Raw genomic sequence first — 16,773 nt, 5'->3', positions numbered from 1 at the left:
AATCGTCCTCAGGTCTAAATGGGAAAAGGCCTCTTCTCATCACTCCACTCCGCCACCTACCGCCTGCTGCTGCTGCTCGGGGGACCCGGGGGTGACGCGGGACGGGGAGTACATCTCGGAGGACACGCCGGCCGCCGTGGCCTCCGTCAAGGCGCTCTCCGTTTTGGCTTTGGAGGAGGAGGAGCCGCCGCCGCGGTGGTGGTCTCTGGCGGTGCCACCGGGCCGCCGGACACTTTTCGACTGCGAGGGTTCCGATTTGGTCTTGGGCGTGGTCGTCGTTGTTGCGACGGGGGGTGGGTTTGGCGATGTGAGGTCGGAGCCCGTCTGCGCGTGGGCAGGTGGGGACGTGACCTAAATCATAATAATAATAATACAACTTTATTTATTATAGCACCGTTCATGACATGAAATGAACGCACAAAGCACTTAAAGCATAAAACTAGGGCTGTGACACGATTACAAATTTAAAGTGTTTTTTCCCCGGAAGCAGTAGCCCTCCATTTCCAGTTGCACTCGGACGGGTGATCTTTCAATATAAACAGTTCTATACTGCCCGCAATCTCGGATTAAAGATTTATTTAGACCTACCATCTTCTAAATAATAACAGTTTTCTGAAAAACCTTTTTTTTTTAAACCTTTTTACAAGGACCCCCAGAATTATATATACTAGACCTTACCTGTTCTGATTATATGAACACCAAATTATGTACAGTGAGGGTAATGCGATGAAAAATCATCACTGATTGGGAGGGAATTATCCTGTCTCGCTCTAGCGAACGTAGGCTACGCTATTGCAAACATAGCTGATTTATCCCCCAAAAAGCATGTTTTTTGCAATAAACTTTTTTGAATTCCGCATTTGTGGCACCCCCTATGGATGAAAATGGAATTGCTTTGGGCTCTCCATTGATTAAACCACCCTCAACATGTGACTAAAGTTTGGGGTGGATTGGACATTCTGTTTGTGATTTGTGTCATTTTGTGTGAAACAGGCCCCTCCCACTAACTTTGGAAGTCGATTCCAGCTGAATGATGACTATGAAAATTCTGTCTGTGGTGTTTTAATGGGATAGGTGTGTATAAAGTCGGAGCGATTGGTGCAGGCAGTGAGGAGCTACGACAGTGTTTCAGACAGACAGACATTGAGTGAATTATAGTATGATGATGATGTTGATGATTTGGCCGCAGAGCCCCATCTAAAAATATGTTGTTCATTCCATATGGCCCATGCCAAAGCGCCAGCGCTCTCCCAGCAGTCTGCTGTCACACAGGCGACTGGGTGACAGGCATCCACCTGCGTGAGGTGTGAGAGCTCACACCTTCTCGCTCTCAGGGCGTCTTACTGGTAATGTATAAATCAACTAAAAGCCAGTGTGAATAAACACCTACCTTAGGATCAGCAGCGACAGGCGTAGGAGGCGGCAGGAGCTTGGGAGGCGGCGGGGGGAGCAGCGGCCCCATCCTCTCGGACAGCGCCAGGACGTGCGTGGCCACCATGCCGGCCGCCGGCGTCACGTAGGGCGCCACGAAGCCCGAGAAGGTGCGGTTGGGGAGCCAGGCGTGGCGCTGCGGCGGCAGCCGCTGGGGCAGCTGGGAGGTGTAGTAGACGCGCTGGGTGTGCATGAGGCTGCGGATGTCCGACGTCAGGCTGTACACCTCCTGGTTGAGGATGGTGTCCAGGCTGATGGAGGGCCTCTGCGGGGGCTCCTCCACCATGCTGAGGATCCTGGAGGGGAGGGAGGGTGGGGATTACTCATAAATTGTGTTTTTTATGACATATTTTATATAGCACTTTTCCAAGTGCTCAGCAGTGCGCTTTACAATGGTTCATTCTAGGGCTTTAAGGAACTAGTCGACTATGCGACTAGTCGACTAGTAACTAGTCGATCTACTAGTTGACTAGTTGATAAGAAAAAAAAACCTTTTTTGTAGGCCTCAAGATCAGCTAGACATACTGTAATAGGTAATTGAACAACTAGTCGACTAGTAAACTAGGCAACTAGTCAACAACCGTAGTAAAAATCACTAGAAGTGAAAGCCCTAGTTCATTCATTCATACATGGGAGGTGAATCGGCAAACAGTCGACGCCAGCGTCCTAACTTCCCACACTTCCTCACTTGCCCAAGGACACTTTGACATGGATCAGTGGACAACCTTCTCTACCTCCTGAGCCACAGCCGCACCCAATACACAATAATCGTATTGTGGATATCCTCCGTCATACACTCTCTATAGGTGATAAAAACGGACCTGTAAAGATTTGCTCCTATTTCACTCTACAAAAAAAGAAAAATCGATTCGCTAAAAATAGCAGATCTAGTAAGCTTATATATTCGCTATTTTTGCCTAACGTTCACCCCCAGGAATAGGGATGTTGGGGGGTTCTTGTAGAGCTTGTAGCTATTTTCAGCAAGTGTAAAAGTCATTACGACGGCATCAAGGCCTGCCAAAATACATTTTAGTCGACTAAATCAACAGTAGATTTAATCAACTAAAATCTCATGATATTTAGTCGACTAAAACTAGACCAACACTAAGACATTCCAGGTGACTAAAATGTGACTAAAACTAAATGAAAACTATTCAAGAGACTAAAACTAAAATCTAAATTTGCTACCAAAAACAACACTGGTCCACATATCCTCCTTACCTGGGTGGGGGCGGGGACGCAGGCTTCTTCACCTCCGCCGGTGACGCAGTGGCCTGAGACTTCTTCACCTCTGGAGCTGCCTTCATTACTTCAGCTACAGGACACGCCTTCTTCACCTACAATAAAAGAGTATGCACATGCATGCATCATTTTCACATTGTTTTGTTTGGTACTTTGTGACATACTCTCGATGGTCTTCTCTGAATAAATATAAAGGTTAATAAAAATTGAGCGCTTCCAAAAAGCTGACGCAAATAGTCATCTGCACGGAATTTCTTCAAACAAATACTTTGCAGATATAGAAAGAGGGATTCCAAGCTTTCAGCTGCAATGTTGTTGAGTTTAACGTTTAACCCGGAAGGGAAACCAAATGGACCCGCACGTCGTGTCCATTTGGTGAAATAGTTTGAGAACAACCTCTGTTACGAGACCCCCCATACGCAGAGGAGGTAAACCTTGAGGTAAACCTCAATGTTTCGAGAATAAATAATGGTTTCAATCAATAGTAAAACACATATGGAATACTACTATGAATGAATGCAAATAACTTATATAATTCAAAGGGGATACAAATAAAATAAATATGTTGCAGGTTAACACCCCGAATGCCCGGGGTCATTTAATCCATACAATCAGAGCGCCCAGCGATTTATAGCAGCGGAGCACATTTAGCGATGCACCAGGCACTATTCCAGGGTGTAGCTAAAGTAGGTTTTTGATACTATCAATAAATCTCCGTCCTGAAGAGGAGAGGAACATTACGGTACAAGAAACAGTACCTCCGTCTTCACGTCGGCCACGGGGGGAGGCACCTTCTTCACCTCCGAGGTGACGGGTTTGGGCGAAGCCAGGACGTCCACAGTGGCTACGGGCTCCGTAGGCGCCGCCGGCTGGACCGCGTCTGGATGGAGGGGGACAACCTCTGGATGAGTATACATACACTTAATCCATTCTGGGCGGGAAACCCTTTTGGTGTTTTAAGCATTATGTTATACTTTAGCGATTGAACAATAGCAGAGCTCATAGCGCAAAAATGTGGCGCAAATCTTTGAATACATAATGCTTTCAGAGCGAAGGGGGGGGGGGGGGGGGGGGGGGGGCTAGAACAACATATTTTCAGATGGAGGTCGGTGGACAATTACATATATATTTTTGGAGGTCTTTGACATGAAAAGGTTTGAGCACCACTAACATGAGTTTTACAGAATGATGATTAACACATTATGTGCACAGTGCCCACACAACACACAAAATAAAATAAACAGATTTGCGCCACATTTTCACAACTTTTCAAAAATAGCAGACCTACAAGCTCGTAGCGCGCCACTTGGTGGCACGCTATGAGCTTGTAGATCTGCTATTTTTCAATAGCTAAAGTATAACATAATGTTTAAAACACCAAAAGGGGTCCACGCCCAGTATGGGATAATATGGAGTGTGCATTATTTTGTTGGTTTTTCACTGCAGTACCTTGGTGCATAGGGACGGGGATGACCCAGGACGGGGTGTCCGAGGTATGGGATGGTTCCACTGGGGATCCTGGGCTGAAGGGACTAGCCGGGCTACAGTCCATGTCCTCCTGGGTGATGGGAACACACAAATGCTTTTCACAACGTTTTCAATTCACGTCAGGACCTTCCCAAATTGATATTAGTATTTGGACATTAAAAGTATTTGGACATTAAAACACGTTTTAAATCTGAGGCTTTTTTTGTATACTATTTGAAGAGGCTTTTTACAAAACAAACCCTGCCATTTTGCCCCAAAGTGACTGCAAAAGACTGCTGCTATTTGTTTGCATTGTTTACACAATGCTGTGCCTACGTTCTCAATTTTTAAAGATGGAGTGCCACAATTTTTCCAGTTTTCCATGTGTCTATGAGGTGACGGTACTTCATTAGACACCCTGGAGTGGTTTTTATGTGTAATGGTGTATTTCTTCCTGGAGGCTGAAACCTTGACAGTCAAACGGGCCAATGAAATAAACAGTAATATAGAGCGCCGCAGTCCCTCCCCCTTTCAGAAAAACGAGTGGACCAGGAAATGAAATTAATTTCTAATGAATCATTAGAAAGAAGAAAAGAAAGTCAGGAGACAACACTATTTGTTTTGTTTTTCGTCTTATAAATTATTTGATCGGCCCAAAACATTGTGTTCATTGTCATGATTTGTCACGATCCGAGTTGGCTTTGTCCACGGCGTAACCGTCTTTAAATAAATTATATTAGAAGTGCCGATGGGAGAATGCATGGGGTTTTCATTTCCTGGGCCACTCCAAGGACTGTCTAAAGAGGACAAGAAGCGAAGACCGTAAGGGCGCCGACATGTTGATCACATGGTGCTCCATGGAAGGAAAGAAACATGCGCAATGGGCTTTATGCAGCCTTGGTCTGCAACTGCGCATGTTCCTTTCCTTCCATGGAGCACCATGTGATCAACATGGCGGCGCCCTTACGGTCTTCGCTTCTTGTCCTCTTTAGACAGTCCTTGGGCCACTCGTTTTTCTGAAAGGGGGAGGGACTGCGGCGCTCTATAGTGACATCACACTATCAGCCCCTCCCCTAACCCATCCTATTTTATCATAAAACAACAGCTGTGGGTTCAGTTCAGGTGGATCACCACCCATCACCACCCAGCAGGCAAACCAGGCATACTTAATGAACTGGTGGGCGTGTCCACATAAAAACAGCATTTTAACAAATACTGTACACTTTTTTGAAAAGATCATACCTCCTTATATAACAATAAGACCTGATGATCATGTTTTAGGGTGGAAAAAAATCACGGCACTCCATCTTTAACCGTTTTTATTATATTTTTTGACACTTTCTTTGGCAATGTAAAGGTTTTCTCATGCCGGTAAATAAAGCTTGTTTGAATAGAGTGAGGAGGAATTATTGGCGTAGCAAAACAGCTAAAAGTAATAACAAATACAAAAAAAGGTTGGTGACCACAGCCTTAAAATAAATAAATAACCTTTTGATAAAATATTCAGATAAAAGGTTTCGTTCCACAGCCTCACAATTAGGCCCGTCACAACTATTACATAATCTCCTAATCGCAATTATTTCCCTTACTCACCGCTGCGTAGTTGGCGGTGGACGCGGTGGCGGCAGGAAGCAGCTCCTCCCGAGGTTTCCTGAGGTCGGCGTCGGGGACGGACCTCGAGGAGGACGACCCGGGCAGCTCCAGGTCCAGGCTGGGAGGCTCGATGCCGCTGTGCGTCATGGCCTTGTTGAGCGTGGCCAGCAGGATCTTGAGCAGCCGCTGCGTCTCGTTGACCGAGGAGTTGTCGTTGTTGGCCCCGCCCCCCGCGGCGGCCCTCAGGTCCGTGTCGTACATGTCCATGCCCTTCAGCACCGCCGCCAGGTTGAAGTTGGCGCCGCCGTCCATCGCGTCCATCGCAGACGATTCGTCCGTCGGAGGGACTGCCGGGGCGAGAGAGAAAAACACACCAAACATGTAAAGACAAAACCTTTTGGTCTAAACTAATGATGTCCCGATTATTATTTTTTTTTCGTTCCCGATCCGATCCCAATACAACAATTTCTGTGTTAGCCGATACAGATACTGAATACCGTCCGATACCAGAGAATATTTATAATAATAATAAAAAATGTTTTTAACTTATTTTATCTCGTGTTTATAGCAGACTCAAATGTGCACTTGCAGTTTGGGCTCAATTCGAAAGCAAACTCCACGTGCCCCACCTGCCATAGTGTCGACCCATTACCCTTGTGTCGAATTGGTGGTTAGACTGGGATATTTGCCGATACCGATATGACCAAAAAGGGCCGATACCCAGCGGCGGAGCTACCGGGGGGGTGAGGGGGGTGGTCACACCCCGGCCCGGACCTCCGGGGGGCCCGGGCTGTCAGATGATCGATTGACGATTTTTTTTACACAGTCACTCACGACTGATAAAACCAGCGGGCCCCCACGAATCCCGCAATTAACCAGATACAGAGTTTATATAGCCTATAATAGCCTACACTTTAGCAAAATGCGCTGGACTGTACAAGCACCGTGGAGTCTGTCTCACACTCTCTCCAACAGACATCCCAGCCACGCTCCAAAAGTGCAAGTCTCTCTCTGACGCCCTGTGGAAGTCCCTTCCGCAGCCCTCTGGTGATATTCTCACTCCCGTGCGCGGGTTTTCAAATCCCAGCAAATAAACAAAACCACGTAACTACTCACCAACACAAAGCCTGCTAGACCTTGTTAAAAGTCTATTTTCGTATCTGGGAAGCGTCTCAGGTCCCCAGCTTCTCTAAAATACACTTTGTGCCATCTAAATAACGCAATGTACCCTGCATTTTACCGGGCAGTCATTTCTTCTATTATGGCATTTTCGGGTTTTGCCTGCGCCGATCTGGTTGGATTAATTTTATTTAATGATTAAAATAGTGCATTTTATAGAGAAGCTGGGGACCTGAGACGCTTCCCAGCTACGATAATAGACTTTTACCAAGGTAAAAGGCTTTGTTTCGGTCGTCACAGGGCGTCAGAGAGAGACTCGCTGTATAAGCGGTCCAGGGCTACAAAAGTGGCAGCACCTGTCACTCATTAGTAGGCTAATCACTCTGTGAGAATTTAGGAGTGCATATGTAATGTGTGGACTTCCTTTTCTCCACAACGGACTGTTTCGATTCTAAACCCCTTCTTGTTGCTTTTCCCTGTGTGCGATCACTCAGCAATAAGGTGAAACAGAACACAAAGATGAGTAGTAGCCTATTTATTTTTTAACACGCAGCACCTCTCTCGTCTCTCTCTCTACGTCTCTCTCTCTCTCTCTCTACGTCTCTCTCTCTCTCTCTCTCTCTCTCTCTCTATCGTGTGTGCATTGCTGCGCAATGTCACAGACACAGACACGATCAACCAAATATAACACTTTCCCTCTATCTGTGACTGTGATCAGCTCAGCAGCAACTGTTAACGTAATTATTTTTTCTTCCGTTCGGGGGGGGGGGGGTGCAGTTGGGAGTCAGGTTCGGTGAGGCCCGGTCGTGCTGTCTCACCCCCCGGCCCGGCCCAATGTTGTTCCGCCACTGCCGATACCGATACTTTTCCGATACAGATATAGTATCGGGACATCTCTAGTCTAAACCTCAGATCAAATACTTGGCTATACGGTAGTATTCAAATACCAACATTCAAATCCGAGGGGGTAAAAAATGTCTGGCCTTCTTTGGCCCTTGTCGTGGAACGACCTACAGTCCAGACTAAAATTGGCTTTGAAAGTTCCCTTGAGAAGTTTCAAAAGGATCATCTTAGATGTACAGTCCTGTCCAACACTTGCACACGTTTGGATATGTACTATCCTTTGTTCATGCCTATATGAATGAATTTTTATTTTCTTGTCTTTCGTACGGGATTATAAGACACCAACAACATAAATAAACAATATCCCGTTCACTTCCCACACTGAAGTTACACAAAGTATTTGATCAAAACAAAAACAGAAATAAGCATTATCATAAAATAAAATACATCACTTTCTTTGTCCGTATGTCCCAAGCTTTCTCTATATATTCTGCAAATGCAAATATCTTTTGTTCGAAAATCCATCTCAGTCGCTCTGCATCACTTAAACACATCAGATCTATATTTTTACATCTGTTAAATAACTTTTGACGTAGCTCATGATACAACGGGCAATAGAAAAGAAAATGGAACTCATTCTCAATATCATTTATATCACAGTAGGTGCAGATATATATTCCATATATAGTCCGTTTATGTTTTGCACATTGTGTATTTGCCCCACCACTAAAAGATAAGCACTTTGGTTATTTGTTGTATATTTCATAGGTACTTTGAGGTGTATCATAGATGTATTATTTGCTGTTCTGTAATTTTGTACAATGTAGCATTGAAGTGTGATTTTATTTCTGACTCTTGGCCAGTTCCCACTAAAAGGGGACTCAGTCTCGCATAGTTCGCATATACGGTGGGGCGGCACTACGTGCGTGCGTCTCCGTCTACTCGCAAACCGATTGGTTGCAAGGAGTTGCACAGCGAATCGTTGGTGTGGTTTGGAGTTTGGACTTAATTGTTGATTGTTGTGCGATTGATTCAAACAATTGTCATAGTTTGTGCCCGAGGGTCTAGGGGTGGGAAAATAAAATGGGTTGATAGATGAATGGCGATGCGGACATGTACGGGAGGGCCTGTCAGTGTTGTTTTTGGCATTTTAGTTTTAGTCATAGTCTTTGGAATGAAACTTTAGTCATATTTTTTAGTACCTGGAATGTTTTAGTGTTAGTCTAGTTTAAGTCGACCAAAGTTCATTTAGTCGACTAAAATGTATTTAGGCGGGCCTTGATGCCGTCGTAATGGCTCATTTTACACTTGTTGAAACTAGCCGATCTACAAGCTCACAGCGCTTTGCTTGTAGATCTGCTATTTTCAGCATGCAACCAAGTGTAAAATTACTTATACTGGATCTCTTGACCACTATTTCCTTCCTAACATTTTAGTCTAGTTTCTATCTATTGACGAAATTGTCAATACATTTACTTTCCATTTTGTTTTTGTCAGTGAAAAAACATTCTTCGCCTCAGTTGTAGTGGACAAAAACCACACTAAGACCTGTGCTCACCTCTGCTGGGCTCTCCGTTGCTCATGGGGTCGAGGCGGGGGTGTTTGCCGCTGCGTCCGCCCCACTCCCCGTCGGCCTCCATCTTCCTCTTCAGGCTGTGAGGGTCCCAGGGGTCCTCGCCGGGCCTGCGCTCCTGTTCCGACAACAACAAGCTGTGAGGGTCCCAGGCGTCCTCGCCACCGCCGGGCCTCCTCTGGTCCTGTCCCGTTTCAGGCGTGATGTTCTTCTTGTGCTGGTGGATGAGCTTCAGCAGCTCCTTCATCTTGTCCTTGTCGTACTTCTCCTTGTCTTTCTGTCCCTGCGTCATCGCCGCGTACGATTCAGCCTGCGAGCCGTTGGAATGGGACAGCCCCGACCTGGAAGGAAGGTTATCACAGTTAGCATTGGAATGGGACAGCCCCGGCCTGGAAGGTTATCACAGTTAGCATTGGAATGGGACAGCCCCAACCTGGAAGGTTATCACAGTTAGCATTGGAATGGGACAGCCCCAACCTGGAAGGTTATCACAGTTAGCATTGGAATGGGACAGCCCCAACCTGGAAGGTTATCACAGTTAGCATTGGAATGGGACAGCCCCGACCTGGAAGGTTATCACAGTTAGCATTGGAATGGGACAGCCCCGACCTGGAAGGTTATCACAGTTAACATTGGAATGGGACAGCCCCGACCTGGAAGGTTATCACAGTTAGCATTGGAATGGGACAGCCCCGACCTGGAAGGTTATCACAGTTAACATTGGAATGGGACAGCCCCGACCTGGAAGGTTATCACAGTTAGCATTGGAATGGGACAGCCCCGACCTGGAAGGTTATCACAGTTAGCATTGGAATGGGACAGCCTCGACCTGGAAGGTTATCACAGTTAACATTGGAATGGGACAGCCTCGACCTGGAAGGTTATCACAGTTAACATTGGAATGGGACAGCCTCGACCTGGAAGGTTATCACAGTTAGCATTGGAATGGGACAGCCTCGACCTGGAAGGTTATCACAGTTAACATTGGAATGGGACAGCCTCGACCTGGAAGGTTATCACAGTTAACATTGGAATGGGACAGCCTCGACCTGGAAGGTTATCACAGTTAGCATTGGAATGGGACAGCCTCGACCTGGAAGGTTATCACAGTTAACACAATCAAGCAAGAACAAAAAGCATGGCAATGCATCACATACATAAAAAGTAGTTATCATCAAATCATACGCAAGCTAAGAACATAATAGTAGAATATCTATATAATGGAACTATGGCCCAGAGCTACCAACCTGCACACATTTTGTGTACCAACCACGCAATTCTAGGTGTCTATACGCCTAGAATTGCGTGGTTGGTACACAAAATGTGTGCAGGTTGGTAGCTCTGCTATGCATGTTTACTGTATAAATAAAAGTAAAAGATCCAAAGCAATCATAACCTGGCCGACCTGCTCCGTCTGCTGCTGCTGCTTCCACTTCCTCCCCCGGCCCCATCCGGGAGGAGCAGCCTCTCCGACGCCAGTAGAAGCCGTTCGGCGGCCGGCCTCTCCGTCGTCACCGCGGCGGCAGCCCGGTCCGAGGAGCCCATGTCCGAACCGCCCCAGTCCGACACGGGGCTGTACTCTGGGGGGCCGGCGGGGGCGGGGGGCAGGGGGGGCCCCACGGCTCCGGACGACTGCACCATGTTCATGCTGCTGGGCACGTGCACGGGTATGGACATGGGCGCCGTGTTATGGATCTTGTCGATCATGCTCCGGACCTTGGCCAGCGCGAACATGTAGTGGCTGGGGTTGTGCACGTACGTGCGCAGCTGGCCCTCGATGTTGTGCTTGGCCCTGTTGGGGGAGGGGGGGGATATCGAAATCACATACATGTCACGATTATTGTGGCACAAATGATTGTGATTAACGATGATATCGCGACAATCAACACAAGCTTAAAACTTAAAATGCCGGCCAGCATCCCTATTCTCAGGGGAACATTCGGCGAAAATAGCAGATCTACAAGCTCACAATGTGTTGCAACGCAACGTGTTTTGTGAGCTTGTAAATCTGCTATTTTTTGGGGAATTAATTTGTGTAGCGTGAAAAAATTGCTCTTTACAAACAATATTGAAATTTGCTGCTCAACAAAAGCGTCCTAGCGTACGACTAATTTCACGATAAATTCAAATCTCTGTGATGCAATAATTGTGCTTATTTTTTTAATAATAATGGCATCTCTGTATGTGCGTCCCTCCATTGACGATACAGGGCCAGGCAATGGCATCTCTGTATGTGCATTCCACAGCTTTACATTCACAGTAAATCACCCCACGATAGAACCGCACAATTTTCGATTAATTATGAACTGTTTAATTGATTAATGTATTAACCAATTCTGGACGGAAATGCCTTTTGGTGTTTTAAGCATGATTTTATACTTTAGTTATTGAAAAATAGCTACAATAGCTACAAGCTCATAGTGTGGCACCGAGTGCCACGCTAGGAGCTTGTAGATCTGCTATTTTTGCACCACTCAGTTCACACAGGTGTGATTTTTAACTCAAATTTTCAGATGGGAGGGTCGGCGGCCAATTACATATTATAATTTTTGGGGTCCTTGACATGAAATATTGAGCACCACTGATACAGAAACAGTAGGTATTTCAGAAAACTGTCATGATTTAGATTTAGAAGACATTTTAAAATGTTCGATGTCAGGCCTAAAGGCGATCAATCGACTTCCGGACCTTTATTTGTAGTTGTTACGTCCCCACCACAGAGGTCCAGGTGTTATTTTGTGCAAAAGTGCATTATTGGCTATTTCCCCTACCATAAGCCCTCAATGGGGGGTAAATAAGTAGTAAAGTGTGCCGCTTGGGATACTATTTACATTATGGAGAGAGGATATACAAAAAAATAAAAAATAGAGCGACGGAAATAAGTGAATTAGCACAACACCCAAATGCCCCATTCAATTCAATGCAATTCAATTCAATTCATTGTGGGCTTATGGTAGGGGAAATAGCCAATAATGCGCTTTTGCACAAAATAACACCTGGACCTCTTTGGTGGGGACGCAACAACTACAAATAAAAGGTAAGAAAGCCTTCTAGCATGGAATTCTCCTTTAACCATTATCGTCCCCAAGTTGAAAACCCCCGACATCCCCGTGTCGTCCCGTGCCTTACCTGGGCGCGGGGTAGTTGTTGCCCCGTTCGTCCAGGTTCTGGTTGTAGACGGGCACGGTGAAGGGGCGCACCGTGCCCCCCTCCAGGCGCAGCAGGTACTCGTGGGCGCGATTCTCCACGCCGGAGCTCAGGTCCTTGGCCGGGTTGGTGCGCAGCTTGAACAGAGCGTAGTGCAGCGCCGGGAGGAAGGGCTCCACGTGGGGCTGCAGGGCGGGGGGCTGCAGGTCCGGAGGAAGTAGGGGCTCCACCGGGTCGAACCCTCTGGGGGCTGTGTGGGGGAGAGAGAGAGGACATTTAGTACAGGGGCTCCACCGGGTCGAACCCTCTGGGGGCTGTGTGGGGGAGAGAGGACATTTAGTACAGGGGCTCCACCGGGTCGAACCCTCTGGGGGCTGTGTGGAGGAGAGAGGACATTTAGTACAGGGGCTCCACTGGGTCGAACCCTCTGGGGGCTGTGTGGGGGAGAGAGGACATTTAGTACAGGGGCTCCACCGGGTCGAACCCTCTGGGGGCTGTGTGGGGGAGAGAGGACATTTAGTACAGGGGCTCCACCGGGTCGAACCCTCTGGGGGCTGTGTGGGGGAGACAGAGAGGACATTTAGTACAGGGGCTCCACCGGGTCGAACCCTCTGGGGGCTGTGTGGGGGAGAGAGGACATTTAGTACAGGGGCTCCACCGGGTCGAACCCTCTGGGGGCTGTGTGGGGGAGACAGAGAGGACATTTAGTACAGGGGCTCCACCGGGTCGAACCCTCTGGGGGCTGTGTGGGGGAGAGAGGACATTTAGTACAGCGGCTCCACCGGGTCGAACCCTCTGGGGGCTGTGGGGGGAGACAGAGAGGACATTTAGTACAGGGGCTCCACCGGGTCGAACCCTCTGGGGGCTGTGTGTGTGGGGGAGACAGAGAGGACAGTGGACATTTAGGACGGGGCTGTGGAGACAGAGAGGACAGTGGACATTTAGGACAGGGCTGTGGAGACAGAGAGGACAGTGGACATTTAGGACAGGGCTGTGGAGACAGAGAGGACAGTGGACATTTAGGACAGGGCTGTGGAGACAGAGAGGACAGTGGACATTTAGGACAGGGCTGTGGAGACAGAGAGGACAGTGGACATTTAGGACAGGGCTGTGGAGACAGAGAGGACAGTGGACATTTAGGACGAGGTGGCTGCAGGGAAAGGGAGGACAAAATATTCTTCCATTTTGGCTCCGAGAGGCTAAATGTGGCCAATGGTCAATAAATAATGGACCTTGATATGAAAAGGGTTGATAGTGCAGCACTATCTCTCTCTCTCTGTTTCTGGCACAACAGCGCCACTTTTGCCCCTACTGGTACTCCTAGTCACATACATACATAGGTGGCACGGACATTGCTGTTCCTTGGAGTGGTTACACCACTCAAAAAACCACTACCGGTACACATAATACTTGTATGTTCTGCGTCCAGTAAACCTAGTCCTTAACCCATGTAGGCCCGAGGACGATTCTACAAATGTCTTCTAAATCCTGACAGTTTTCTGAAAAACCTCATGTTTCTATATCAGTGGTTCTCATACATTTTCATGTCAAGGACCCCCAAAAATCATGTAATTTTTAATAAAAATAGCAGACCTACAAGCTCTGAGTGCCGCGCTATGAGCTTGTAGATCTGCTATTTTGCAAAAGCTAAAGCATGACACAATTTAATGGATTAATATTGCCCTGCTCAGAGCAAAAGGTATGACCACTTGAAGAGATGAACACTGCGTTGATGTAACACTGCTGCCCTCTGGTGGGACTATTTGTTATGGCAGCAGAAAGTTTGACAAGCCTGGAGCCTTTTGCATGTCTGTATGACATCATCCTCATACCCGGAAGTTATGTGGTAAAGCCTACAGAGTGGCAAAAACTGCTTTCTGGCCTTGACAGCCCATACATACAGCGCGGATTGTTTGATTGAATAGCAGTTTGCAACTTTGCACGAACAAGCTGTGTGGATTCAATATTGCCAATGCAGAGTTGCCGATGTCAAATCAATCATCAATGCTGGTAAGACTGCAGGAGTGTGTGTGTGTGTGTGTGTGTGTGTGTGTGTGTGTGTGTGTGTGTGTGTGTGTGTGTCTGTGTGTGTGTGTGTAATAATGACTGTGTGTATGCATCTGACTGCGCAACGTTAGGCTATAGATATAAAACTGACCCCTTTCATGGTAATTTACAAGACATATAGTGTGGCATAATATGTCTAAAGGTAACAGCCAGGCAAGCAGTATGCTGTCAGTGTATATTAAAGTGCCTTCCTCAAAGAAAAATTAAGGGGGAAAAAAGTGTCGGGTATCGGGCACGGGCTGGGCGCATATTAATAATTAATGTCGGGCTCGTTTCGGTTCGGACACAAAGCTGTCTGTGTCGGGCTCGTTTCGGTTCGGACACAAAGCTGTCTGTGTCGGGCTCGTTTCGGTTCGGACACAAAGCTGTCTGTGTCGGGCTCGGTTCGGGTGTATGAAGTCGGCCCGATCCCAGCTCTATTGTGCATAGTTCTATACTTTGTGGATATCGATATAGAATAATACTCACGATACTTGGCGACCGTCCTGGCCTCCTGAAAGATGAACAGCGCCTGCAGACTCTTCTCCACCCGCCCCCACCGCTCTGGGAGTCAAATCAAACGCACACACAGAGAAGACTTCTCTCAGTCAGGGGGGCTTGACAGACGTTCACAGGTAAGATCATTCACACATTTTATTTAACTATTTAATAGAAAGCATAAGCAACAAAAAAAGTTTTTAACGCACCGTTGGGATTGACCATCTGTGTCGAAGTGAGGAGGAAGAGAAAGCCTTTGTCGAATAAGGGCTGTACCAGCACCTGGATGGGAAGACATTAAGACAACACATTGAATAAGGGCTGTACCAGCACCTGGATGGGAAGACATTAAGACAACACATTGAATAAGGGCTGTACCAGCACCTGGATGGGAAGACAACACATTGAATAAGGGCTGTACCAGCACCTGAATGGGAAGACATTAAAGGTTTTATGACATTCATTTTCATTTATTTTTGTTTTTCTTTTTTCTTTTAGGTTTTATGACCTCAATTACACCTAAAAAACCTGAACTTTGAACATTCAGTGGATTTTCTGTGGTCTGAAGTTTACTTTGGGGTTTGGAAGCCTTTTGAGCTACAATGAAAACAGGCAAAACAGTGAAAACAGTGACATCTGCTGGCAAATCCCATTGACATATATGGGATTTGCAGGATCTTACATCACAAACTGCCGGCAAATCAGAGGCCTGTTTGAGCCAGAAAACCCCAGATCACAGAAAATCTACTGAATGTTAAAAGTTCATGTTTTTTGGGTGCAATTGAGATTAGAAAACCTAAAAAAAATAAGAACAATTCCAAAACCTTTTTTTTAATGTCACAATCCCTTTAAGACAACACATTGAATAAGGGCTGTACCAGCACCTGAATGGGAAGACATTAAGACAACACATTGAATAAGGGCTGTACCAGCACCTGAATGGGAAGACATTAAGACAACACATTGAATAAGGGCTGTACCAGCACCTGAATGGGAAGACATTAAGACAACACATTGAATAAGGGCTGTACCAGCACCTGGATGGGAAGACAACACATTGAATAAGGGCTGTACCAGCACCTGAATGGGAAGACATTAAGACAACACATTGAATAAGGGCTGTACCAGCACCTGAATGGGAAGACATTAAGACAACACATTGAATAAGGGCTGTACCAGCACCTGAATGGGAAGACAACACATTGAATAAGGGCTGTACCAGCACCTGAATGGGAAGACATTAAGACAACACATTGAATAAGGGCTGTACCAGCACCTGAATGGGAAGACAACACATTGAATAAGGGCTGTACCAGCACCTGAATGGGAAGACAACACATTGAATAAGGGCTGTACCAGCACCTTAATGGGAAGACATAAAGACAACACATTGAATAAGGACTGTACCAGCACCTGAATGGGAAGACATTAAGACAACACATTGAATAAGGGCTGTACCAGCACCTGAATGGGAAGACATTAAGACAACACATTGAATAAGGGCTGTACCAACACCTGAATGGGAAGACAACACATTGAATAAGGGCTGTACCAGCACCTGAATGGGAAGACAACACATTGAATAAGGGCTGTACCAGCACCTTAATGGGAAGACATAAAGACAACACATTGAATAAGGGCTGTACCAGCACCTGAATGGGAAGACATTAAGACAACACATTGAATAAGGGCTGTACCAGCACCTGGATGGGAAGACAACACATTGAATAAGGGCTGTACCAGCACCTGAATGGGAAGACAACACATTGAATAAGGGCTGTACCAGCACCTGAATGGGAAGACAACACATGATA

At 46.6% G+C, this 16,773-nt stretch overlaps 1 protein-coding gene across 6 annotated transcripts in view; it reads right to left on the bottom strand.

Moving 5' to 3' along the window:
- Positions 1-16,773, bottom strand: part of tasorb (transcription activation suppressor b) — a 60,184-nt gene that overhangs the window by 19,290 nt on the left and 24,121 nt on the right. For 5 of the 6 annotated variants that reach the window (XM_080763448.1, XM_080763451.1, XM_080763450.1 and 2 more), the window contains 11 exons: positions 15,169-15,241; positions 14,951-15,025; positions 12,398-12,665; positions 10,665-11,060; positions 9,254-9,609; positions 5,734-6,080; positions 4,123-4,231; positions 3,432-3,553; positions 2,653-2,768; positions 1,391-1,727; positions 61-351 (listed from right to left, as the gene is read on the bottom strand). In XM_080763448.1, the coding sequence (XP_080619574.1) occupies positions 61-351; positions 1,391-1,727; positions 2,653-2,768; positions 3,432-3,553; positions 4,123-4,231; positions 5,734-6,080; positions 9,254-9,609; positions 10,665-11,060; positions 12,398-12,665; positions 14,951-15,025; positions 15,169-15,241 (2,490 nt within the window). The remainder of the gene's footprint in view (positions 1-60; positions 352-1,390; positions 1,728-2,652; positions 2,769-3,431; positions 3,554-4,122; positions 4,232-5,733; positions 6,081-9,253; positions 9,610-10,664; positions 11,061-12,397; positions 12,666-14,950; positions 15,026-15,168; positions 15,242-16,773) is intronic. The other variant, XM_080763452.1, reaches the window with a different exon arrangement.

The sequence above is a fragment of the Protomyctophum bolini genome, assembly GCF_963924005.1.
Source record: "Protomyctophum bolini genome assembly, chromosome: 5".
Taxonomy (NCBI): Eukaryota; Metazoa; Chordata; class Actinopteri; order Myctophiformes; family Myctophidae; genus Protomyctophum; species Protomyctophum bolini.
The sequence above is the reverse complement of the archived record's forward strand: the minus strand, read 5'-3'. Positions and strand labels throughout refer to the sequence as shown.